We start from the raw sequence: 27814 nt of genomic DNA, 5'->3' as shown, positions 1-27814 counted from the left end.
GCTAGGAGGGAGGAATCAAGGCAGCCACCGCATCTGCAACGGCCTACTCTTGCACGAATTTCATGCATTGGGCCTCTAGTAATTGAATAAAAGTGAGCATTGCCACCAGCCCTGCCTGCAGCGTCATGAAGAAAAAATGTGACGGCTCCTTAGGCATCCTATAGAGCTAGCTAGGTCAGCTGTTGGAGGACTGACTCAGCTCAAGTAAAGAAAAACTGCTTTTTAGATCATCAATACAAATGTTATTTCGGAGCTAATATGAAAGTAAAAGAAACAGAATTGTGACAAAAATCTCTGGACTTATAACAGGGATGTTTGAGTTCAACAGTGAAAGGCCTACCAATACTAATCAATTACAAATTAGGAAAATCACAATGTTGTAAAACAGCTATACTTCCAACATTAACATTTCTAGTTTTGTTTTTTTTTCTTATTATTTATAACCTAATGTTAGAGATATCCTGCAATAACAACTTCTGGGTGCAATTCTTCTATTATAAAGCAAAGTAAAAACCACTCATCTTTATTATAAACCAGTGTCTCTGACATCAAGTTTTTGAGACTCAAAAATGTGTACAGCCATAATACTTATAAAGCTTTAAAACTCAGGTAGAACTCTTAGCTAATTGAAGCAAAGCATTAGGAAACATAGTTTTTGAATCTTATTCTGCTTTTCTTTATCATGATATGTAATGTTGGGAAGTCATTTAATTTTTATTGTCTATCTACTATGTGCCAAACATCTGCTAGGCTTTTACATACATTACATCATATAGACCTCACAATGAATCTGAAAGTAGACAAAATGACCTAATTAAGACTCAGAGAGAGGTCAAATAATCTAATCCATATTCATAGAACTCAGTGCAGAATTAAGATGCAAAAACCGGCCTATGTAATTCAAATCAAATTATTTCCAAGGTTTCCTTTCAGACTATATTTTAATCTGAGATAAATATAGAGTATGATGGACTTTTTAAATTTTTTTTAACAAGGCTGAAGAGATAACCACTCTATGACATTTCCCTTCAAAGCTAAGATTATCCTGTGTCTGACTTCTGAAAATATCCCATCCAAACCCACTCCAAAAGAAGTCACTGCCAACAGAAATATATACCATATCCCTGGAGTGAATGAGTACCATACTTAGAACCTATAACAAGTCCTCAGCTCCATGACAAATAGAAGTCATATATAATTTCCTAAGATATTGTACAACATAACACTGCATACCAACACTTGAATCATGTTTTCCTTGGTTGAGAAAAGATTATTTCTCCTTAAATGTTGACATGTAAGTCAAGATGTAAAAGTAGATACAGGCATTTATAAATACTGTGGTCCAAATGTAAATACCGAAGAGATGAAATTTCATTTAGTGGAGGACATTATAGCATATTATTTTCAACAATTTTAGTAGTCTTTTAAATACTCTTAATTAAATTGTGCCTAAGAAAAAATGTCCAATAGCAACTTACATTTAATTTTTTTTTTAAAAAAAGGATACTTTTTAAATTCTCCAATGCAAGTTTAAGAAATTACTTAATTGGACATTTAACACTTGTACTACCTTACCTGCATAAGCAGCAATCCAACTATAAAAGCACTTCCTTGACAGTAACCAACCTCACGATCCACTAGAGAATATGCCTAAAAAGCAAAAAATATTATTCAAAATACTTTAATATATTATACTTTCCTTCTCTAAAAACTTAAAAACAGTAAAACAAGACTATTTTTTAGAAAAACTCTTAGTTGCTTGTTGTAAATGTTATACTATAAATATTTAATAAGCAAATAATTATATCAATTTTTCTTTTGACAATTTCCCAATTAGAAACTAACAATTCATGAGAGCAAAAAAAGAAAGAAGTTTGTACTTGGGAAAGTAACAATACTTAAAAATAATTCAATATGTATATTAAATAAAAATAAGACCACAAGGTAAAAAAAAGCTTTGGCAAATATAAATGGTTTAATAAGAAACCAGTATTTCACAGGGGTAGTTGTAAGGGAAAGATACTGTGAAAAAGGAAAGGGAATACTGAAGAAAAACTACAATGGCACAGACTTTCAGTGGCTAAGAGCTCTTAATCACACTGACCGCAGCAAATAGAAAAATTTGTTCCCAAATAGTGAAACTCATAGAAGGTGAATATTCATTTTCATAGGAGGGTCTCTCAATGTATAGTGATTTCTAGGCTATTTGATTTTGGCCAACTAATTCTGAGCAATGTAATAAATCTTCTAATAAGTTCTCTAAACTAGACTGTAATGTAGCATCAGTATTAAAACAAAAATTATGCTAAAGCCAAATTTATTGCCAAAGCAACTGATTATCTGGGTGAGAGTTCATGCTTCATTGTGGAAAATGTATACTTTCAACCTTCTGAGAAGTCACTTCATTTCGAAAAATAAATAGAACTTACCTTCATTACGTTAAATAAAACCTCCTGTCCAAAGCTATCTTTTTCCTTAAAAAAATTGTGTTCAGGATAAGTTCTAGCAATGTCCCTCCGGATCAATTTTTCACAAGGTGAAGTCATTTTCAGGAGTTCCGCATACTGATCCTTGATTGGCATACTTTGTGCACTGCATAAAAGTTGCCAAACTATTGCTCTAAAATGGTGGGGTATCCCTTTACGAACAAGTTCCTAAAATTAAAAGTAAAATTTTTAAATGAATTATTTAAGTCTCCTACCTTGAAAACCAAAGAAGACTTATTAGGGTTTGAAAGAGTGGAAAACTTTAATAAAGTCTATAATTCACAAAGCTATTGGAGTAATTTTACAAGACTTGGGTACCTTTTAACCAATACTAAGATTTGGTCCCTGGGGGTGTCCTGTTCTGGCTGGGGAAGGAAGGGCTATAATGTTATAAATTCTTAGAATCTCACTTAAAGTATGATCTCTAAAGGTACTAAGGACTCAGAGCTGTGAATGGCAGTACAATAACCATCATCTTATAAAGGGCTGTTATCAGACCAAAAAATAAAAAGGTTATGTATTAAAAATGCAAATAGGATGTCACAACTTCATTTCTGAATCTATAAAATGATAGAATTTTATTTCTAAAATAACTTTCCTACCTATATATTTCTACAATTAGGAGACTTCTATAACAACTGATATTTACAAATCAAAACTTCTATGAGGACAAATAAATGAAAACATATAAAGGACACTTGTTTATTCTAGTACTTCGAAAGTATTGATAGTTAAATCTGAATTTTAATCCTCTATCAATCCACGCATGATTCCCTTTGGGATAAGAGAAAGAACTTCAACAAAGAATATGAATACCTTAATGTGTTTTTCCTTCTTTTTGTGCACATCTTCCCATTCATTAACAAGTCTTCCCCAAAGTATCCAAGAATCTTCTTCAAGGTGGCTAAGGTTGCTGGAGGCTGATGAACTTGACACAAGGGAGGAGCCACTGTTTCTTCTTGACCCATTTACAGATTTCAAAGACTTACTATCCGTCTCTAACAATCTAAAACATAATTAAAAATTGCTCAAAATCTAATTTCACAGTGATACTAGATAAACTAATGAAGTACTTTTAGAGTTTCACTCTAGCAATTTAGCCATAGTTCTAACATTTGTGTAATTTCAGTAACATTTGGCTGACATCTATAAAATTACTGCTATATTTTTCTTCTAAGCATAGTAATTTCAAATTTTGAAATAGTAAATTATGTTAAATATTTTAGTCCTATTAATCCCATCATAATGTCCCTTCATCTCCAATTAAAATTAAAATTTGGAGAAATTTATGAGAAAAGTGGTTGGGAGGGCTTCAGGAAAAAAGAAACTATACTTGGAAAAGCTATAATAAATGCTATGAAAGAACTCATCCTATCATGTTTACAATATATCCAATACTTAAAAAAAAAGGGGGGGGGGAAATTAAACAAATCCCTTCTCTTTTTTCATTTTACTTCACAACCATGTATAACTGATCTATAATGAAAAGTGTTTTGTTCAGACCATGCAGCTTGTTATAAAAAAAAAAAATACTAATAATAAAATTGGAAAGACTTCATTTACTTTTTATACACACATACATTTGTATTTATGTATAATTCTGGATTCTCTTGAAAAGTAAGATATAGCAAAACCAGGCCCATAATCCTACACCGGAACAACAAGTTATAGTGAACAGGAGCTTTTATCCACTCAATTGCCCAAAAATTCCGTCCAACTAAAAGCTTTTATTTATCAGTGGGCTTGCACTGTTACACTGAGACCTCTCCATTCAGAAAGTTCTGTTAGCCTGAGTTTAGAACCCTGTGTTTCTTCCTTTTCTGTAGAAAGATGGGTTGAGATAAGGCTTGAGATCTATTCCAGGACTCATCATAACATCAAATCCATACTATTTCTTTCACATATACATCGAAAGACTGGAAAATATGGCTCTATCATTATAAAGATGTAAATTGTATGTCATTCAAATAAGGGTCCTAAAACATCTACTTGTATACTGAACATGGCTACCACTCACTTCCAGGAATTCCTTCAGAAAGTAATATGCTTTCTGAAATGCTCCTAATACTAACTTATGATATATTAAAAACCAATACAGAAAAAAAAAAAAAAAACATGGTTCAAACACTTTTTAGCAGATTACAGAAAGAAATATCCTTTGAGACAGATTTATATCTTACTCATCTTTACATCCCTAAAAGCATTTAGTTCAGTGTAAAATACATGAAATACTGATTGATTTGAAATAAAATGAAAACCCCTATATTAGAAAACCTTCAAATTTAAGATGTCCTGTTCAATAACAATAATATAAATTGGGCAACAACTATCCTTATTCATAGAGTAATATAATACACTAGAGGCCCAGTGCACAAAATTTGTGCACAGGACAGGGGGAGGGGGGGTGTCTCTCAGCCCTGCCTGCACACTCTCCAATCTGGGACCTTTCAAGGGATGTCTGACTGCCCATTAGGACCCAATCCCGATAGGATCAGGCCTAAACCAGCAGTCGGATATCCCTCTCACAATCTAGGACTTCTTCCCCCTAACCGCTTCTGCCTGCCAGCCTGATACCACTCCCATGCCAGCCTGATTGATGGCTAACTGCTCCCCTGCCAGCCTGTTTGCCTCCAACTTCCCTCCTCTGCTGGCCTGGTCACCCCTAACTGCCCTCCCCTGCAGGGCTGATCACCTCCAACTACCCTTCCTTGCAGACCTGATCCCTCCCAATTGCCCTTACCTGCTGGCCATCTTTAGTGGCCATCTTGTGTCCACACAGGGCAAGGATCTTTGACCACATGGGGGCAGCTGTTGTGTGTTGGAGTGATGATCAATTTGCATATTACTCTTATATTAGATAGGACAGAGGCCTGATACATGGATGGGGGCCAGCTGGTTTGCCCTGAAGGGTGTCCTGGATCAGAGTGGGGGTGCCCTTGGGGTATAGGGCAGCTTGGGCGAGGGGCCTGTGGTGCTTTGTAGGCCGGCCATGTGCCCTGGTGACTCAAGCGGAGGCCTTGGTATCTGGAATTTATTTACCTTCTACAATTGAAACTTTGTAGCCTGGAGCATAGCCAAGCCTCCTGCTCACTCCTTGGCTGGCAGCCATTTCTATTTGGATTTGTTTACCTTCTATAATTCAAACTTTGTAGCCTTGAGTGGAGGACTAGACAGGCAAGGAAAGGCAGAAAGCTTGGCTTCTTCTGTTGCCTGGGAAACCCAAGCCTCCCTCCTGTTCTCTGTGGCTGGTAGCCATCTTGGTTGGGTTTATTTGCATACTCGCTCTGATTGTCTGGTGGGCATGGCTGGTGGGTGTAGTGGAGTGATGGTTAATTTGCATATTACTCTTTTATTAGGTAGGATTTTCATTGCAAAAATAATTTAAATAAAATGTCCCAAATATTGCTAAAAATAGAAAGATGTATACAGCAGTCAAATTAAGAGTCAACTATTGCCATAAATATTCTTATTAAAAAAAACATAATTAATGATGACATTTTGACTTTAAATATTTTCCCCCCATGGATCATAATATATCTTACAGAAAAATTATTGTACATATGTAATTTTATATATGATTCTAAACCCTAAGAATTCCAAATGAAGTAGAAAAACAAACTTTACTAAAATAACCCTTACCTAAGTTCTTTGTTTCACTTAATTATTTATTGAATGCTTGCTATGTCAAATAAATAACTGTATCATTATCATCAACAGAGACATTCAGTTAAAAAGAATTTAATGTTATTTCCTAATATAAACATAAGTATGAGATACAATGGAAGTATAAATGAAAAGGTACTTAAACAGAAGGCTTTTAGAGAGTCAGAAAGGTCTCACATTGCCAAATTGCAACTTTCAGAATAGATAGGAAATGCCAAGTGAAATTCATGGAATGAGTTAGAGATAAAGGTTAAGCAGTTCACGTTCAGAAGAAATTGAAATAACATATACAAATAGACAAAATTGTGAGAAATATTTATAAATGAAATACATCAAATAAAGATATCACATTATTTAAAGATATTGTACCTGCCTTAACTCACACAATGACTTAAATACAAAAATGACTTAAAATGGAAAATACGGCTGAATATAAACGCTAAATTATCCAAGTCCTTGAAGAAAACAGGAAAAAGTCTTCACAACCTTGGAGTAGGCAAAATTGGTTAATGGGGGGAAAAGGAAATAGAAACCATAAAAGAAAAAATGAATAAAAATTCGAAACTTAAAATGCTCTTTGCTTGAAAATATAGTCTTTATATATTTAAAAGCCTAAGCAACTGACCAACCAGCCAACCAGTAGCTATGATGCGCACTGACCACAAAGGATCAGATGCTCAACTAAGAAGTGGAAACAACAGGCAAAGAAACATGGACAGACTGATGGATCTCAGAGGGAAGGTGGAAGAAGGACAGGAAGACATTAACCAAAGATCTTATATCCATACTAGAGGCCCAGTGCAGATTCATGCACCGGGGGAGTCCCTCGGCCTCCTCTGCAGGGACTGGCCCAAAACTGGTTATCCGACATACCCAAGGAGTCCTGTATTGTGAGAGGGTGCAGGCCAGACTGAGGAACCCCAACTGGCCTGGAAGTCAATTTCTCCCAGTGATACCAGCAACAATCAAGGCTTAAGTACAACAAGACTGTGCACACAGCCCACAAACGGGTGCACCAAGAGTGTCCCCCTCAGGTAAATGGGGAAGCTGAGCCACTGGGCCGTATAGGACACATATCACACAAAACCACTCTATCAACTCAGGGAAGCAGCCAAAATGCAGAGACAAAGAAACAGGTCACAAATGACAGACATGGAAGAAAGTAAAAGACTGAATATAGAGTTCAAAACTACAGTTATAAGATTTTTCAAAAATCTCCTAGAAAAGGCCAATAAATTTAGCGAGACCCACGAGGATATGAAAAAGGACCAACTAGAAATTAAACATACACTGACTGAAATAAAAAATAATATTCAGAGAGCCAACAGAAGACTAGAGGAATGCAAGAATCAAGTCAAAGATTTTGAATACAAAGAAGCAAAGGACACCCAACTGAAAAAACAAAAACAATCCAAAAATATGAAAATAGTGTAAGGAGCCTCTGGGCCAACTTCAAGCATACCAACATCCAAATTATGGAGGTCCCAGAAGAAGAGAGAGAGCAAGATACTGAAACCTATTTGAAGAAATAATGACTGAAAATTTCCCCCACCTGGTGAAAGAAATAGACTTACAAGTCCAGGAAGCATACAGAACCCCAAACAAAAGGAATCCAAAGAGGACCACACCAAAACACATCATAATTAAAATGCCAAGAGCAAAAGACAAAGAGAGAATATTAAAAACAGCAAGAGAAAAACAGCTAGTTACCTACCAGGGAGTACCCATATGATTGTCAGCTGATTTCTCAACAGAAACTATGCAGGTCAGATGGGAGTGGCAAGAAAAAATCAAAATAGCAAGAACCTACAACCAAGAAGATTACTCTACCCAGCAAAGCTATCACTCAGAATTGAAGGTCAGATAGAGCTTCACAGATAAGAAAAAGCTAAAGGAGTTCATCACTGCCAAACCAGTATTATATGAAATATAATTCTTTAAGAAGGTATTCTTTAAGATGAGGAAGAAGAAAACAGTAAAGATAAAAATTATGAATAAAAAATACATATCTATCAATAAGTGATCTAAAAGTCAAGTGAATAAAAAATCTGATGAACAGAATAATCTAGTGAATATAATAGAATCAGGGGCATAGAAAGGGAGTGGACTGACAATCCTGAAGGGGGGTGGGGGAGATGTGGGGAGAAACTGAACAAAAATCATATACCTATGGATGAGCACAGTGAGGGTGGTAAGAGCAATGGGTGGGGTGGGAACTGAATGAAGGGGAGTTATGGGGAGGGGAAGAAAAATAATTGTAATAATCTAAACAATAAAGATTTACTTTTTTAAAAAAAAAGAATCCAACCACTTTGGCAATTCTTTTTTTTTTTTTTTTTTTTTTTTAACAGTGAGGAGGAGAGAGGGAGAAAGTCCCTCTCTCTTCCTCACTGTTGAAAGTCCATATAAGTTTTATTCATAACTAGTGGTCCAGGGGCAGGGGTGAGGAGTGTCCCTCAGCCTGGCCTGCACCCTCTCCAATTTGGAACCCCTTTGGGGATGTCTGGGACCACTGGCTTCTAAACACTCACCTGCCTGATAGCCCTTAACCACTCTGCCTGCCAGCCTGCTCGCCCCCAACTGCCCTCCCTCATCAACCTTCTCGCCCCCAAATGCTTCCCTCCTTGCTGTCCTTCTCGCCCCCAACTGCCCCCCCTGCCAGCCCGCTTATCCCCAAATGGCCCCCATGCTGGCCTGATTGCCCCCAACTGCACACCCCCGCCCCCCGCCTTGCCAGCCTGCTCACCCCCAACTACCCTCCCTGCTGGCCTGATCGTCTCCAACTGCCACCCCCTGCCAGCCTGCTCACCCTCAACTGACCCCCCTGCTGGCCTGCTTATCCCCAACTGCCCACCCCTGCCAGCCTGATTATCCCCAACAGCTCTCCCCTCCTGGCCTAATCACCCCTAACAGCCTCTGCCTCGGCCTCGCCACCATGGCTTTGTTCAGAAGCATGTCCGGAAGGTCTCCTAGTCTAATTAGCGTATTACCCTTTTATTAGTATAGATGGCCAAAACTCAGAAACAACCTAAATGTCCAGAAATAAATGATGAAATTGTGATATATTCATGCATTAAAATACTAAGCAAGAAAAAGAAAAAAACTGCTGACATATATATTAATATGGATGAATCTCATAAACATTAGATTGAGTGAAAGACAGATGGAAGAGAGTACATATTATATGATTCTACTTATATGAAGTTCAAGAACAAGCATATTATAATTCCAAGAGAAATAAAATGCGGGCCTCTTATATAATTTTAAATGTTCTAGTAGCTGCATTTAAAATAAAATGAAACAGGTTAAATTCATTTTAACATTTTATCAAGCACAGGCAAAATAGTTTAACATGTAATGAAAAATTTTAATGAGATAGTCTTTTAAAAAAATCAACTCTTCAAAATCTGGTGTATATTTTACTCAGACAATATCGCAATTTAGATCACTAAAATTTGAGGTGCTCATTTGTCACATGTGGCCAGTGACTACCATAATAGATAGTATAAAGATATATAAATTAAAGTTTAAAACATTCCTGCTTAGCATATCAAAAATAAAACGTACAGCCAAGGCCAGTTTGGCTCAGTGGATAGAGCGTCGGCATGCAGACTGAGGGGTCCCGGGTTCGATTCCGGTCAAAGGCATGTGCCTTAGTTGCGAGTGCATCCCCGGTGGGGGTTGTGCAGGAGGCAGTTGGTCGATGTTTCTCTCTCATCGACGTTTCTAGCTCTCTAGCTCTCTCCCTTCCTCTCTGTAAGAAAAATCAACAAAATATATTTAAAAAAAAAAAAAAAAAGCAAGTTAGAAACTTGACCTCTCCCTCTCTGTAAGAAATCAATAAAATATATATTTTTAAAAATTAAAAAATAAAAATAAAAGGTACAAAGATATAGAATTTCAAACATTCCTCTTTACATATTAAAAAATAAAATGTATTTACTTTAGTTTAAAACAACCCTTTCCATTTCCTCATCCTCCTATCTCAACCCCCAAAACCTCCTAAAAAGCAAAGTCTGAATCAAGAGAATGTAAAAGGAAACAATATGGTTACAAAGCCAAACTTTTAAACCACTCAAAAATTAAATCAGCAACATTAATTTCCTTAATTACATTTGAGCCATACCTCCATAAATCCATCTCTACCAAAGCCAAGAATACAAATTCTTTGTATTTTGAAAAATAACTGTCCGATTTCAATTTTAAGGCTATAAATTATTAACCTTCATCAAACAGATCTTTGACATTGTATCGAACCATTTCTTCACATCTTTCTGGGGCTGCCACAAGTACTTATTTTTCAAAAGTGATAACTTCCATAAAATTATAGGAAGAAAAAAGTATAATTATACAATTAGATATTTTCATGTTTCTCATTTTCATTTTCTAAAATAGTGCCATTTTTATACTTTCTGAATCAAAGAGAGTTAAGTAATACAACCAGAGATTCATCTACATTTGGAGAAGAGAAGGAAAAAATACTAAAAGAAAGCATCTCCCCTGTTAAAAGTAGTTGTGTCTCATAATATTTACATATATATTTACATATATAACTTGCATATCTACATTACAAACCACAGAAGTGCTCAGAGAAAATTTAACTAATTATTCTTTCAATTTTTCCTTGGACTTAATAGGTTGCTGAGGTATTAGGAGAGAACAAGAAGAGGAAAGCAAGATCTTAATGTTCATCTTTTTTTTTTTATTCTTAAAAAGTTTGAGTAAAACTGATGACAGAAGCTGGGGAGCAAGATCTCAAATGCTCCCTGTCATTTAATTTTTTTATTATAGTCAGAGAGAGATGTTTTCCCACTAGGATTGTTCTCTTAAGGCAAAAAAGATGTCATTACATCCACCCATTCTCTACACAAAAATCCTTCTCATGGATTCTGGGTTTCAATCATTGAAGAGGGGGTAAGAGGAGAAGGGGAAAGAGAAGAGGGAGGGAAGAGGAATACATGGTTGCAATGCTAAACTCAAAATAAAGACTTAAATGTAAGACCTGAAACCATAAAACACCTAGGAGGAAAAACATACATAGTAAACTCTTTGATGTTGCTCTTAGCAGTATCTTTTTAAAGATGACTCCCCAAGTAATGGAAATAGGAGAAAAAAACAAGCAAATGAGACAACATCAAACTCTAAAAACTTAAAAATAAAAAAATAAACACAACTTACTAAATGGGAGGAGATATTCACAAATGATATATTGGAAAGGAGTTAATATCCAAAATACATATAGAACTCATACAAGTTAACACCAAAAAAGCAAACAATCTGACTAACTAATAGGCAGAATATCTGCATAGGCATTTCCCCAAAAAGGGCATACAATTGAAAATAACTGTCCCATTTCAATTTTAAGGCTATAAATTATTAACCTTCATCAAACAGATCTTTGACATTGTATCGAACAATTTCTTCACATCTTTCTGGGACTGCCACAAGTGATATTTTTTTTTTTCAAAAGTGATAAAATAAGTACTTGTGAAAAGATGCTCATCACTAATCACCAGGGAAATGCAAATTAAAGTCACGATGAGATAATAACTCACACCTCTCAGAATAGCTATCATCAATAAATCAATAAACTGTAAGTATTGGTGAGGATGTAGAGAAAAGGTGATCCTTGTGCACTGTTGGTCAGACTGTAAATTGGTATAGCTATTATGGAAAACAGAATGGAAGTTCCTCAAAAAATTAAAAGTAGAACTACTATATGGCCCAGCAATTCCACTTCTGGATATTTACTCAAAGAAATTCAAAACACTATTTCAAAAAGATATATGCACCCCTGTGTTAACTGCAGCTTATTTATAATAGCCAAGATATGAAAGTAACTTAAATGTCTATCAACAGACTACTGGATAAGGAAGACTGGCAGTTATATACTATAAAATATTACTCAGCCATTAAAAAACATGAAATCTTACCATTTGTGACAACATGGCTAGGCTTTCAGGCTGCCCTAGCCAGTTTGGTTCAGTGGATAGAGCTTTGACCTGATGACCACAGAGTCTGGGTTTGATTCTGGTAAAGGGCATGTACCTAGTTTGCAGGCTCCTCCGTGGCCGGGGCCCAGATCAGGGCTTATGCAGGAGGCAACTAATCAAAGTGTCTCTCTCACATTGATGTTTTTCTCTGTCTTTCCCTCTCTCTTCCACGCTCTCCAAAAATCAATGGAAAAATATCCTCAGGTGAGGAAGAGGTGAGAGGAGACAGGGGATAGAAGTAAGGGGAGAGGGAAAACGGGAAAGGGGAAAGGAAAGGAAAAAGGAAAGAAAAAGAAAAAAGAAAAGAAAGAACTGTCATAGTCTATGAAAGAGACATCTTAAAAATGTCTAAAGAAAGTTGTCATTTTCTCATGGTGAAGGGATTGGAGTCCATGTTGATGAAAACGCCTTGGTGGCTGTGGTGGCTGGCAGTGGCAGCAGCAGTGGGGTGATGGGGGCAGCACCTTTCCCTGATCAGCCCAATTGTCTCCTACAGAGGTAGGCCAGACTATGGCTTAGGCTCCATGGGGAGCAGGCCTAAGTCATCTGTAGGACATCCCCTACAGGCTCCCGGATTGCAGAGGGTGCAGGTCAGGCTGAGGGACACCCCTCCCTCCAGTGAATTTTGTGCATCGGGACTCGTGTGTGTGTGTGTGTGTGTGTGTGTGTGTGTGTGTGTGTAAAAGTTGTCTCACGCATGCACGATACATATAAAGCTCTCACTGGTGCCAATCGCATGTGTTTCAATCTGTCAATGTTGATTGTAAATTTGGTTGATACTTCTATCATAGAGAAAGGACAAATAGTGATATTAAAATATTTCTTCTAATTAATTTCCTTTCAATGTGCACAAATTCATGCAACAGGCCACAAGTAATATAGTAAAATGACACACAGAGTCCAGAGCCCACGTTCCTAGCAAAGTAAACAACTATTTCATATTCATCAATAGACAAAATACTTATTCTAATTAATTTCCTTTCAATGTGCACAAATTCATGCAATAGGCCACTAGTAATATAGTAAAATAACACACAGAGTCCAGAGCACACAGCCATCAGAAAACACAGATATTTACATTATGATTCATAACAGTAGCAAAATAACAGTTATGAAGTAGCAACGAAAATAATTTTATGGTTGGGGGTCACCACAACATAAGGAACTATATTAAAGGGTCAAGACATTAGAAAGGTTGAGAACCACTGTTCTATAATAAGAAAATAAATATATAGAGAGATGGTGGGTAAAGGTGGAAAAGTGTATAGGGGGGATAAATTATGATTTTTTTTTTAAGAAAAAAGAAAAGAGCCCTAACCAGTGTGGTTCAGTGGATAGAGCATAGATCGTAGACTGAAGGATCGCAGGTTCGATTCCGGTCAAGGGCATGTACCTTGGTTGCCGGCACATCCCCAGTAGGGGTGTGCAGGATGCAGCTGATCGATGTTTCTCTCTCATCTATGTTGCTAACTTTCTATCCCTCTCCCTTCCTCTCTGTAAAAAAATCAATAAAATGCCGAAACCAGTTTGGCTCAATGGATAGAGCGTCGGCCTGCGGACTGAAAGGTCCCGGGTTCGATTCCGGTCAAAGTCATGTACCTTGGTTGCGGGCATATCCCCAGTAGGGGGTGTGCAAGAGGCAGCTGATCAATGATTCTCTCTCATCGATGTTTCTAACTCTCTATCCCTCTCTCTTCCTCTCTCTAAAAAATCAATAAAATATATATTTTTTTAAAAATCAATAAAATATAGTTTTTAAAAAGAAAGAAATATATAAAGCTATGTGAGCCAGAAGGAAATTTTAGTCCAACTTTAGTTTAAAACCAACTACCGCAATAGACTTGAATACTTTTAAGTAATTTCGATAAACAATATGCCAAAAACTAAAAAATAAACATTCCTAATATGAATAAATGGTTGAGTTTGTATGAAAACTGGAGAGAAAATAAACAAACAACCTTACTCACCTATTTTGTTCCTCCAGTTTAGCCAGGAGTTCTAAGTCATCTGGACTCAGCTGTGACGGGGAAGATGGTGAAAGGGCTGGAGTTGATAATGTGGTAGATGAGGATGTAGTGTGTAATGAAGTAGATGGACTTGCCACCTGACTGGCCATCTGATTGACTGTGTATGATACGGTGTTCTTCACCCATGAGAGAGTAGAACTCAGCTTTTCTGCAACCTTGTCTGTCGCCACCTGAGGATAAAAATAAGTTACATGTATTTTAGTTTTACAGTACTCATTACCAATAACTTGCCAATCCTGTGAATTTTTTCTTAGTAATCACCATCAGGATATTCTCTGAGGTATAAAGGTAAAAGCTGTTTTAGCAATGATTATCCTAACATCCAGCTTTGGGAACTGTTTTAGTTATGCAACATAAATAAACTAGAATAGTGTGTTCCAAACCACAGGTTGGATAAAATAATGTAACAGGTAATGCTAGCATTTTTTTTTTAATTAAAAGAACAGAAGATGTTATTGTAAAGATATATTGTCTTATGAAATTTTTTGTTACATGCATGTATTAAAACTATGTACTTACATATTTTGATATGAATAATTATATTCATTTGAGATAGAAAAATGTATTCTTTATTGGGGTTGTAGTAAAAAACATTTAAAGTCAAACATGTCCATTAAGTGATGAGAACAGAGAAATCCTGTAACATGACTAACAATTAAAAAAACAATCAAACTAGGTTTGCTTTACATAAATAAGATGTAATGAGACCCATGACATCTGTCTTCAAACAACTGAAGAGTATTTTTACAGAAGAGGGTCTAGTTCTAAAGGAACAAAACTATGATGAACAGTTAACAGTGAGATAGATTCAAGGTACAATTTTCAATTGGAAAGAACTATTCATAAATAGAATGTAATGTAATGCCTAAAGGAGTGTATTCCCTACCAATGGCTATAATAAAGCAGCAATTATAAGATCCAAATGTCAAGAATTGGTTGAAGATGGGTTTCTGTTTTAAGTAGGCAATCAAGACTAGAAAAGACTTTAAGATCCCTCTTCTCTGTAGGGTTCAATGAATTATACATATCTTCAAATATTCTATATAACAAAACCCAAATATGCAAATCGACTGAATGGTGGAATGACCAGCAGAACAACCGGTCACTATGACATGCACTGCCCCCCGAGAGGGAGGTGACCGTGAACGACTGGTCACTATGTTGTGCACTGCCCCTCAAGGGGGAGGTGGCCAGTGGCAGCGATTGGGGTGGGGGTGGAGGGGGAGTGAAGCAGGCCCAGCCAGTAGGCAGTGCCAGGCCACCAGCGAGCAGGCAGTGCCAGGCCACCAACCAAGGTGGGTACCAGCAGGGGCCCCCCAATCGCCCCAACCACCCCACAGATTACCCTGATCGCCAGTCAGGCCTACGGACCCTACCCTATATATTGGGAACAGACTCTTATATTTAAAAATTAAAACCTGGCAAGGCTACTCTAGCACTGAAAAAACAGGATGCAGCAGCAATGACATGCATGAATTCTGGCTTGCACATTTTGTGGTCAACCCTGATTCTGACACTTATAACTGTGTGACAAAGCCAATTACTTATCTTCTTTTTGCTTCAGTTTTTCCACCTGTAAGATGGGGGAAATGGTACTACTGCCTCAGAAGGACCATGTTATGTGCTACTTTTTATAATCAGGGCAAAAAAAATGTAGTTGCCCATACAACAGCAAGATGCCTTTCACCTGTAAGAAAAGTATAGTCACTGGTGCATGCAGCTTTCCAGATTGTGAGAGGGATGTCCGACTGCCAGTTTAGGCCCTACATCCCCCGAGGGGTCTTGGATTGCAAGAGTGTGCAGGCCAGGATGGGGGACCCCTACCCTGTGCATGAATTTCATGCACCAGGCCTCTAGTCTGTCATAAATCATATCAACCTAAGCAGATATATATATACAAATCCAGCTGAAAGATATAATATCTATATATATAAAAGCCTAAGTGACCAAATGGCCAGTCAATTGTTTGCTATGATGCACACTGACGACCAAGGGGCAAACGCTCAAGCCTCTCCCGACTGGGACTGACTGGGTGTGAGCCCCTGGCAAGTGCAGCAGGGCCAGGATGAGCAGGAGTGGCAGGCAGAAGCAGCAGATGGCCTTGGACTGCCAGTTTTGGCCCAATTGCTGCAAACCACACCGAGGGACTCCATGGTGTACAAATCCATGCACTGGGCCTCTAGTACATAAATAATATTCAAACAAGGCACTATCATTTCAGTAATGAAAAAGAATGTGAACAATAACTACGTTTGTTTATATAAAACTAATATTCATAATATATTAATAAATAAGATATATTTTAAGGAATTGTATTTTATAAAAACTATCATAAAAAGAGCTTCTTGATTCTAAGTCCTTAGACAGATATAAAGCTGAAAACTACAAAGTGCTTTCATGTGCTTTGAGAAGAACTTAAATTTTATACAATAGGTAAATTGCTAGCACACTATAAATTATTTTCTGAATCAGCGTATTTTCAGCCAATCTTGGATCTATAAATCAATTCATATTGATTATACACACAAATTAAAACACCAACACATACACACAAATAAAAATCCTACCTAGACTATCTTGGCAGATACTATTTTCCTCATCGGTTGCCCAAAGTTTTTCTCCTTACCTCCATTCACACAGGACTCTCTCTTTCTATCCCTCTGCCTCCACTTCCACCAACTACCCAGCAGAAAATTCAATGTGAGGAAAGGATAACAATGAAAAGAGATTTTAAGGTCAGAGTTAAGTAACTCAACATAAAGCTGGAACTGCTAAGACAAAGATTTGATTACAAGTGTTGAATGGGAGCAAGAGTTTTATTATCCTAAGGCTATCTCTTATTTTCTTTTCACTTTCATTAACTTTCCCCTTTTCGAACTTATTTCCCTTGGGAATGACATTATAGAGTGGATGGGGAGCTCTTACTACTGAGGGAAGAACTCCCAAGAAAGACAAGCAAGATAAAGTACAGAGCCCAAGGAAAAGATGCATGGAGCTGCTCATTCATTAGCCTTCCAGGTAAAAGAAATCCTCACCAATGCATACAATCCATCAGCACAGTTCATCAGGGCAAAAGACTAGATAGAAAAGAAGGAATAATTTAGCCAGATCTACCTTTATGCCAGAAAATGGTAGGAGCTATGGTAAACAACAAGATAGCCCACACTGGTTTGTTATCCTATTACTTTTCTCTACATAGTTAAAATTACAAATTCAATTGTGAAATTGGCACTAATTTGCATCTCAAAAATGCACTATATTTTAAAACCAAAAACCTTACTATGTAAAATTTACAGAAATGTTACTTTTTACTAATACCATTAATGTCAAATACACATACAACTTTCAAGATTAGTGCTTTAAACTTCCATTATATAAATGTCCTCTGCTCAAGATAATTGCAGCAAAGACAAAATTTTTATTATTAAAACAAATTTTAGATGTGTTAATCATTACAACAAATAAGTTTATCATACCCCTTCTGCATATTGTAGCAACAGGCTTCCATTTTAAAGGGTTAGAATAACCAAGAGCACCACCCTGACATCTTTTTAATCTTGCTGAAATAAGATTTAATCTGTAACTACTGAAGGCTCAGCAACCCATCTTTAAATTTTAAAGTATTAAACATAAATGGAGTATTTAATTGCAGTAACACTTCAATAAAGCTTAATATTCATGGTCCTAGAAATCCCACAGGATTAAGTTATTTTTTACATAAATCATGATGTCCCATTTTTCCTTTAACTTTGCTTTTCCAAATCTCCACTCAGCTGCCTCTAACCTCTTTCCTTCATCCTCTGGTAAACTAAGATCATGAAGACATAATAAACCTGACAAGGCTATTACATCACAAAGTTCCTAGCTACCTCACAGAGGTGTCATTAATTTATTTTTAAACATTAACAAATTTTGAAAAGGTTAAAACCTTTATTAGAAAGGCTTAGTAATCAGACACAAAAGGCCACACATTGTATAATTCCATTTATATAAAATGTCCAAAAGAGGCAAATCCAGAGAAAGAAATTAGATTAGTGGCTTCAAAGGCCTGGGGGAGTAGGAATCGGGGAATGACTGCTAAGGGCATAGGTTTCTTTTTGGAATGATGAAAACGTACTGGGACTGGATTGTGGTGACGGTTATACAACCTTGTGGATATACTAAATGCCATTGAACTATACAGAAGTAAATTTAATGGTATATGAATTCCATCTCAATTTTAAAAGGGCTTTCTTTTATTAAGTTGTATAAGTTGCCTGTAGATGTTAGAGATTAAACCTTTATCAGTGATAACATTTGCAAATATGTTCTCCCATACAAGGGGCTTTCTTGTTGTTTCATTGATGGTTTCTTTTGCTGTGGAAAAACTTTTTATTTTGATGTAGTCTCATTTGTTTATTTTACTTTTTTAGTTTCCATTGCCCGAGAAGTGGTATAAGTAAAGAAATTGCTTCAGTATATGTCTGAGATTTCTCTGCCTATGGATTCCTCTAGTATTTTTATGGTTTCCAGTCTTACGTTTAAGTCCTTTAACCATTTTGAGTTTATTTTTGTGTATGGTATAAGTTGGTGGCACAACCAAAGTATATGCCCTTGACTGGAATCAAACCTGGAACCCTTACGTCCACAGGCCAACGTTCTATTCACTGAGCCAAACCTGTTAAGGCTCCTAGAGCAATCTTTTCACAGCATGCTTCCAGGAGATGGAGATTTAAAACATCATTATTTGCAAACTGGAGATTTAATCTACTGGAAACATCACCTTCACAATCATGCCCTCCAAACTGTTTGAAAGGCTCGCATCAGGTACTATTGCTACCCCTGTGCTACTAACCTCAAAGGTATCAATTCATGTTCCTTATTTTTTAAAAAGACACGTCACCTACACCTGATTCACCCAAATGAACACTCCAGCCTCTTGGAGATCTCAAATTTAAAATATTCACATCAAGCCCTAGCTGGTTTGCTCAGTGGATAGTGTCAGCCTACAGACTGAAGGGTTCCGGTTTCGACTCCAATAAAGGGCACATGCCCAGGTTGTGGGTTCAATCTGCAGTAGAGGGTGTGCAGGAGGCATCTGATCACTGATGTTTCTAACTCTCCCTCTCCTTCTCTGAAATCAATAAAAATGTATTTTTTTTAATTTTTATTTTAAAAAATATTCAGATTAACCCCAAACAAACAACAATCTGGATGAGAAGCAGATAACATCTGGAGTAGATAGTTTTCCCAAGATTCAGGACCAGACCAATAAAACCAATCCCTGTTATGCCTAACCCTTATGTTTATTTCATAATTACTATAGTAGTTATTTTCTAGTGCACATTAATGCTTTTTATATTACTATGACAAGCCAGTCATCTTCCCTGTGTTTTGGATTGCCTACTGTAACCATTAGACATTACTAGCCTATGCTCAAGAAATGTTTAAAAGACATTTACCATATTAGTTATTTTAGCTTTGTTCCTGATTTTATTTGTACCTTCAAACTTTAAGTACTTAAAAGTTTGTTCAACGGGCTTTAATCAAGTGATTTCTTCTTCCTTTATTTTTAATATTTTGGTACATGGAAATTGAAAGTACTTATGTTCAATGTTCTCAGTCCTTAGCAAGCTCTGGAAACCTATCTGACTGTTACATTTACCAGCTCACCTACTACGTACTACTTTTTCCAACAACATTGACCCCATCATACTCTCTATAACAAACTTTTAACCTGTACTTACATTTATTGTGGAAAACAAGACATTCCACAAACGTACCTACTAAGTTCAGCTATTCCCTAGAACCAATTAAACTTCCTTTTTTTTCCTTATACCCCCAATCCAGGATGCTGTCAGGCTATATGGAAACAAATGTTACACCTCTAAAGGATACCACAAAAAAAATCAAAACTTAAGCAATAAACACTCACAAGGATGTAACCTCCCAGCAGGTTATTCTGACAATCAATTAAATTGCTTTCTTAGGACTTAGAGTGCTTAGTTTAGAATATTAAATTATGCTGAGCAACCTGACTGAACAGTTAACAGAATTGTTCAACCCACCACATGGACTATTCGAGATCAACAAAAATCTTTGCATTTCTTAGCATATGTACTTGATAATTGCATTGCTCTTGTCTATTTACCTGCAGCACAAGGTGGTATCTGTGCTATAGTCAAAATTGCTGTACGTGGATAAATACCTTTTCCCAGGTATAATTAGAAACAATCAAGCATCTTAAATTCACAAAGTTCATTAAAGGGCACTTAAAAGCCACCACTAGCATTCCTAACTGGTGGAAAATTAAATTTCCAACATTTTTCAACTGGCTCCCAGCTGGACTTTGGGCCATTTCAAGATCTAGTTTACAAATTGTGGTTTTTGCTTGTATAATCTCTGGCTTTCTATGTCTTACCTTGAGCACATTTCACGTTTCCCTGAATCTGGATCTCATGGATTCAAACCCTGTAAGACCCCAAATTAACTTTTGTTTTACTTTGCAGCTTCAGTTCTTCAGTCTTTCAACACTATAAACTGTGTTTTTACTTTATGTCCTGTAATTTTTCTTAATAGTTGGATTATGATGTACTGGGTAAATGGAACTTCTATAAATAGGCCTTTAATAATGTGGTTTGAAGGTTTGGGGTAGGGAAGTATTTTATAATCCTACCAGAGGCCGGCCCAGTGCATGAAATTCATGCATGGGCAGGGTCCCCAGGCCTGACCAGCAATCAGGGCCAATCAGGGCCTTCTGGCTGCCGGCCAGGGCCTTCCTTTCCTGGCTGCCAGCTCCGGGCCGCAGGCCGAGGCCTTCCTTCATTCCACACCACCCCCTGGTGGTCAGCACACATTGTAGCGAGTGATTAAACTCTGGGTGGGAAACTCTACATATTGGCCTTTTACATGTAGAAGACAGATGGGTCCACGTTAGTCTTTTAGTGACTCTATACCTCTAGACTGTGGATGTCACATGTACTTTTTGAGTATTATCAATAAATTTGGAGTATAGATTTTAACACACAGCCTGTAAATATCCAAAAAAAGAATTACAAACTGTTTTTTACTGAAGTTAACAGCTGTCAGAGATGGCAGAAGGGGAGCTAAAAAGCACTGGCTTCAACAGAAATAATAAAAAAAAATGGAACAGGAATTAAAGTGAAAGGGGGAAAAACAGGAAATAAGGGCAATCCTGCTGACAAGTCTCCTTCCTCTAGGTATCTATATGACAAATTGCTCTGAGTTAATTTATTTCCTGTTGGCATTCAGCATATTTCTCTATCTGGAGCTAAATTTCACATCTCTAAAGCTAAACTTCAAAAGAATAAAATTGTATATACAATGATAAACTGTTGCTGATGCTACAGCCATTATCTACTGTATGTTTTACTATTCAGGTACATTCATATCTTATTTAACCCTCACAATAACCCTGAGATTTTACAGAAGTTTATGGAGGTTAGACCAGCGTTTTTCAACCGCTGTTCTGTGCCGCGAGATGTTGCCTGGTGTGCCGTAGGTGCAGACAAGACAAGAATTTTATAATTTTTCACTATTTTGTTTACTTAATATTTCATAATAAAGTAATTATAAAATACTTTCTTTGTGTTTATTTGATTCCTATTCAAGAGAATTACTTTATATATATTCAATATAGGCACAGAGTTAAATTTTTTAACATTTTCTAATAGTGGTGTGCCTCGTGATTTTTTTCATGAAACAAGTGTGCCTTTGCCCAAAAAAGGTTGAAAAACACTGGGTTAGACAACTTGCCCAAGACCCATTAGCTAATAAATGATGTTGCCAGGATATTAAACGTTCAGTCCTAAAACAGCAACATCCTAACAAATCTAAATCACTGATAGGAAGAGGAGCTAAAACTAACTGTAGAACATAAAAGTAAAAACAGACCTAGCACATCAGAATATGTCATGACCCTGAGAATTTTATTTGACAGACAGACAAGGCCTGCCCAAAACCAATCTGATTACCTTTTTAAGAAATTCAATTAACTAAAATATTGAGATGGAAATTATATTTCAAAATACAACTATCAACATATCACATAAATATTCCTAACTCTTTCGAAAATAGACTATTAAACTGTTCTTAATCTTTTTGTTGTTGTTTGTTAATCCTCACCTGAAGTTATTTTTCCATTGCTTTTCAGAGAGAGTGGAAAAGAAAGAGAGAAATAGAGAAACATCAAATGATTACCTCACACACACAGGGCCAAACGGGGCCAAAATCAAACCTGCAACCCAGGTACAAGCCCTTGACCAGAATTGAAGCTGGGACTCTTCAATCCACAAGCTGATGCTATATCTAATGAACCAAACCATCTAAAATCTTTTTGAACCCATATATAATACTAGTGTAAAAAAGAAGTCTCAAGAATACCTCAACTCAGAAATACCTTACGCAACTTACAAAATTCAAACACATACACACTTTTCCAACCCACTGAAAGCATATGGGTATTGTTGATACTTATGAGCTACCTGATTAAAACATTTCATGTAAATGAGGTACTAACTAGTTTTAGCATTTAAAATGTTTTAGATATTCAAAACTGTACTAGATACAGCATGCAGTTACCTTCAGGAACTGGCATTCATTTAGCCTTTGAACCTCTTTTAAGAGTTATACAAGTTCAGCCGAAACCGGATTGGCTCAATGCATAGAGCGTCGGCTTGGGGACTGAGGGGACCCGGGTTCGATTCCGGTCAAGGGCATGTACCTTGGTTGCGGGCATATCCCCAGTGGGGGGTGTGCAAGAGGCGGCTGATTGATGACTCTCATCGATGTTTCTAACTCTCTATCTCTCTCCCTTCCTCTCTGTACAAAATCAATAAAATGTATTTTAAAAAAAAAAAGAGTTACACAAGTTCAATTTTATTCAAAAATTTAATAAGGTATTTTATTTGGCCACTTCTTCTTTTACCAGTATTGAAAGATTTTTCATATTTTTATGATTAGAAATTACATTTTAATTAATTGAAATACCCCACAGAAAAGATAGAAAGTTTAAGTACTATGTAACCCCACTCTCAAAGACAGCCAGTGTTAACAGTGCAGAATATATTTTTATCAAGATTTATTTTCTATACATGTAACACATGGGTATATGTATTTGTAATTGAATAAAAATTAGATATTTCTTAGGGAATTTTTTTTCATAATGTACCTTGAACTGTATCTTTTATTAGTATTATGAGATAGCCTGAATAGCAAGAGCTCCTCATCATAATTCCTGAACCTGTGAACGTGACCTTCAATGACAAAAGGAATTGGGCAGGTGATCCTCATCATAAGGATCTTGTGATGAGGAGGTTATGCTGAATTGTCTGGGTTGGGTCCATCTGAAAATGCTATGTAGTTGGCCTTGAAGATGCAGGAAGGGGCCAAGGAATGCAATGCAAGTAATACAAGGAATGCAACTCTAACAGCTGGAAAAGGCAAGAAACAGATTCCCTCCTAGGAACTAGCCCTGCCAATACGTTAGCCCAGTGAAAACACCTGTTTGAAGCCATTAAGTGTGTGATAATTTGTTACAGCTGCAACAGGAATACTGTATATATATATATAAGATATTCTAATAGCTGCATACCATTCTTCTATCACATGAATGCATCATATTTCATTTAGACAACTCTTTACTGATGGATCCATGGTTTGTTTCAATTTTTTCTATTATAAACTAGGCTGACGCTCTATCCACTGAGCCAAACTGGTTAGGGCCATGAACACCTCTAAATACATCTTCCCACATCTTTGTGTTTTTCTAGAAGTTCTTTCATAAAGTGCAACTATTGAGTCAAATAACATGTTTTTAATTTTAACAGGTATTTTTAAAAATTAACCTCCAAAAAGGCTGTCCATATTTTTTTTGTCATATTAACAACATTTAAGCCCCTCTCTCCTTCTTCAAAGTTCTATTCTTAATCTTCTATTAAATCACATTCCTGGTTTTCCTCCTGTAGTAGCTACTACCAGTGCCTGTTCTGTTCCTCTGCAGACTATGCTTTTTTTTTTTTAATATATTTTATTGATTTTTTTTACAGAGAAGAAGGGAGAGGGATAGTTAGAAACATCGATGAGAGAGAAACATCAATCAGCTGCCTCTTGCACACTCCCTACTGGGGATGTGCCCGCAACCAAGGTACATGCCCTTGACCGGAATCGAATCTGGGACCCTTGAGTCCACAGACGACGCTCTATCTGAGCCAAACTGGTTAGGGCCAGACTACTCTTTATCAGTTCATTACTTAAATGTCAATTTCCCCAAAGTTCCAATTTCATCCGAGGCTCTCTCTGCACTACATATACTTACAGTTATCTCATCTACTTCCTTCCACCTCATTAGTATTAAAAACAAAACAGAATTGCCGGGACCGGTTTGGCTCAATGGATAGAGCGTCGGCTTGGGGACTGAAAGGTCCCGGGTTCGATTCCGGTCAAGGGCATGTACTTTGGTTGCGGGCATAACCCCAGTGGGGGGTGTGCAAGAGGCAGCTGATCGATGACTCTCTCTCATCGATGTTTCTAACTCTCTATCTCTCTCCCTTCCTCTCTGTACAAAATCAATAAAATATATTTAAAAGAAAAAACAGAATTATTCCCACCTTTCCCTCCAAAATCTATTCCTCCACTGATGATTGACACACCAATATCCAGCAGCCTATAGCAAATACATGGGGGTCAACTGACCCCTCCCTTATCCTCACCCCACATATCATAGCTCTAGGATCCATAAGATTATCTTCCTCCCTATCAATTCCTTAGAACAGGAATACATCAATTTTCAACTGTATTACTTTATTGTGTGTTTTTCCCATTTCAAGTCTTGTATCCACTGTACCACAATCATCTTTGTGAATTCAATTCTGATTCAAGTAGATCTATCATAGATTGCTGGTTGGAATGTAAAATGGCATAACTACTTGGGAAAACTGTTTTGCAATGTCTTCTAAAGTCAAACATACAACTGCCCTATGACCCAGTAATTCTGCCCCACATTATTTATCCAAGAGAAATGAAAATGTGTGTCTATGAAAAGACTAGTAGCCAAGTGTTCATAATAGCTTTATTAGTAATAGACAAATGGGAGAAAGGATAAACAAATTGTGTTATAGTTATAGTTATATAATGCATTGCCACACACCAATTTAAAAAAAACTACTACTGACATGAGCAATAAGAGATAAATTTCAAAAAATGTTTAACAAAAGAAGCCAAAAATAAAAGAATACAAACTATATTTTCCTATTTATTAATTCAAGGACAAGAAAAACTAATCTGTGGTAAAAGATATCAGGATAATAGGGACTTAGGAATAATGAGTAAGAGATATTCACATATGCATGTGTATACATGCATCAAAATTCAATCAATTGTATATTTTAAATTCTGTGCATTTTTCTGCATGTCAATTTTGCTCAAAAAAAAGTTTTTAATTTAAACTTTTTGCTTCATTCAGCATTTTTCCTTAGTAGTTAAAAAAAAGCCTCAAATTTTAAGACAAATTAATCACTAAATTACTTTTTTAATTATCTAGCTCAGAAACAAGAATCTATCAGTTGTGTCTCCCGGGTTTGCAAATTTTATAAGCAAGGATTTTGTCTGTGTAGAATAGATTATTATCCTCCCAATACACATCATTATGTATAACATATAAGATATGCTAAATATATTCTTTGGTGGTCCACAATGACTTATGGACAATGTTTATAACTTCATTATATTTCTAGATCATTTATTGACTCATTTTTCTGATCTTGTAAGTAAAATGTAAATGTACCATCATGCTTGACAACCTTTATATAACCTTGAATCTAACTTTGGGCTCATCTCTTACATGTATTTCAAATAAATATTCAAAGACATTACATTTTTCATGGGGTTAGTCCTTAAAACTTATTTCATAGTCTATCTTTTCACCATCAAATTCTGGTTCAGTCCTTTAAACCAGTGTTTCCCAAACTTTTGACATATGTGTACCTCTTCTATAATTTTCGTAACGCTGAATACCCCCCGTACTCATGAGAACGTAGAATTAGGCACAGCTAAGCACGGTGCAGTGCATATCCCCACCAAACTCTTCCCGTACCCCTGGGGGTACGCGTACCACACTTTGGGAAACACTGCAACTATCCTGATGCCTGATATGCTTCAAGACACTAATTTTTTTTCTTTCTCTCATGTATTATATTAAAATATCATATAAACCCTAGCTGGTTTGGTTCAGGGGATAGAGCATTGGTCTGTGGACCAAAGGGTCCCAGGTTCGATTCTGGTCAAGGCCATGTACCTTGGTGGCAAACTCCTCCCCAGCCCTGGTCCTGGTTAGGGCTCGTGCAGGAGGCAACCAATCAATGTGTTTCTCTCACATTGATGTTTCTCTTTCTTTCCCTCTCCCTTCCACTCTCCCTAAAAATCAATGGGAAAATATCCTAGGGTGAGGATTAACGAAAACAACACAACAAAAACAAAATGTGCATACACACACACACACACACACACACACACACACGCCTCTCTCATATAATACAATTTTACGTTATATATTATACAATTGTTCACTAAAGCTACACTTTCATCCAGTATCTGTTAACACTGCTATAAAAACCTTACTAACATAATTTATGAAAAATTTTGGCAAAGCAAAAGAGCTATACCAGGCCAAAGAAGACAGCACCTAATCACCTGAGCACCAACTCAAATGTAGGACAATATCCCCATCTTCACTTCTATCTCAGTGCTTACACTTTCCTATTTAAAAAAAAAAAAAAAAAAACACGCACAAAAATAATCCACACACACATCCACACACACACACAAAAAAACACACACACACACACACACACAAAAAAGCCAGTTCTTTCCCTATTGCTCATTGAGGTCCCTTCCTAGAACACAGGAGTTAGCAGTTTCTTTTGGAGAGAGCACTAAAAAGGGAGGAAGGTAGGAGAGGGCAAGGGTGGGGAGGGGAGGCGGGATGAGGAAGGGGACATATGTAATGCTTTCAGCGAGAGAGAGAGAGAGAGAGAGAGAGAGAGAGAGAGAGAGAGAGAGAGAGAGAGAGAGAGAGAGAGAGAGAGACCTAATTATGAACTCAAAAGACACTGAATAGCAAAACCAACAATGAAGACTCAGATAATAGCCAGTTAACCAGCTTTAAGAAACACTTAACAGAATACAACTGTAAGGGTTGGGGATCAGTACAAAGAACAATTAGCAAACACTAAATCCACATTGTCTTTGGCCACTTGAAGGATAAACTGCAGACAGCAAAGGCAGGGAGCACTCTTCTGACGTAAATAAACAGCTGGAAATGGCAACAAATAAACCCACCAGGCAAAAAGCAATAATGATAAGTGAGATGACCCTTTCTGAGCAAACACAAGGGTCACAATCAACAGGTTCTACCCACAAAACACAAACTAATTAACCCACATGTTTCCAATGAGAAGGACTATCATACCACCAAGATAAATAGTAATAACTGTCAATGTTATCTTTGACTGATATCTTGAAGAGACATTTTAATGCAGAAAAGATGGGCCTCATTTAAAGGTAAATACATTAAATTTTATAACGTTAGCCTACAAGAAAACAAGTTATATTGAGAATAATATTTTCATCAAGAACTTTACGGTAAAAA

The 27814-nt window shown here is 36.7% G+C and overlaps 1 protein-coding gene across 11 annotated transcripts in view; it reads right to left on the bottom strand.

Moving 5' to 3' along the window:
• EVI5 (ecotropic viral integration site 5) overlaps positions 1-27814 on the bottom strand; it is a 164334-nt gene that overhangs the window by 130598 nt on the left and 5922 nt on the right. For 9 of the 11 annotated variants that reach the window (XM_036444102.2, XM_045584340.1, XM_045584337.1 and 6 more), the window contains 4 exons: positions 14110-14339; positions 3303-3492; positions 2430-2654; positions 1576-1650 (listed from right to left, as the gene is read on the bottom strand). In XM_036444102.2, coding sequence (XP_036299995.1) covers positions 1576-1650; positions 2430-2654; positions 3303-3492; positions 14110-14258 — 639 coding nt within the window. In that variant the 5' untranslated portion in view covers positions 14259-14339. Of the gene's footprint in view, positions 1-1575; positions 1651-2429; positions 2655-3302; positions 3493-14109; positions 14340-27814 lie in introns of those variants that run through there. The other 2 variants (XM_045584336.1, XM_045584342.1) reach the window with 1 other exon arrangement.

This window comes from Pipistrellus kuhlii, unplaced genomic scaffold (assembly GCF_014108245.1).
Source record: "Pipistrellus kuhlii isolate mPipKuh1 unplaced genomic scaffold, mPipKuh1.p scaffold_m20_p_2, whole genome shotgun sequence".
Taxonomy (NCBI): Eukaryota; Metazoa; Chordata; class Mammalia; order Chiroptera; family Vespertilionidae; genus Pipistrellus; species Pipistrellus kuhlii.
The sequence above is the reverse complement of the archived record's forward strand: the minus strand, read 5'-3'. Positions and strand labels throughout refer to the sequence as shown.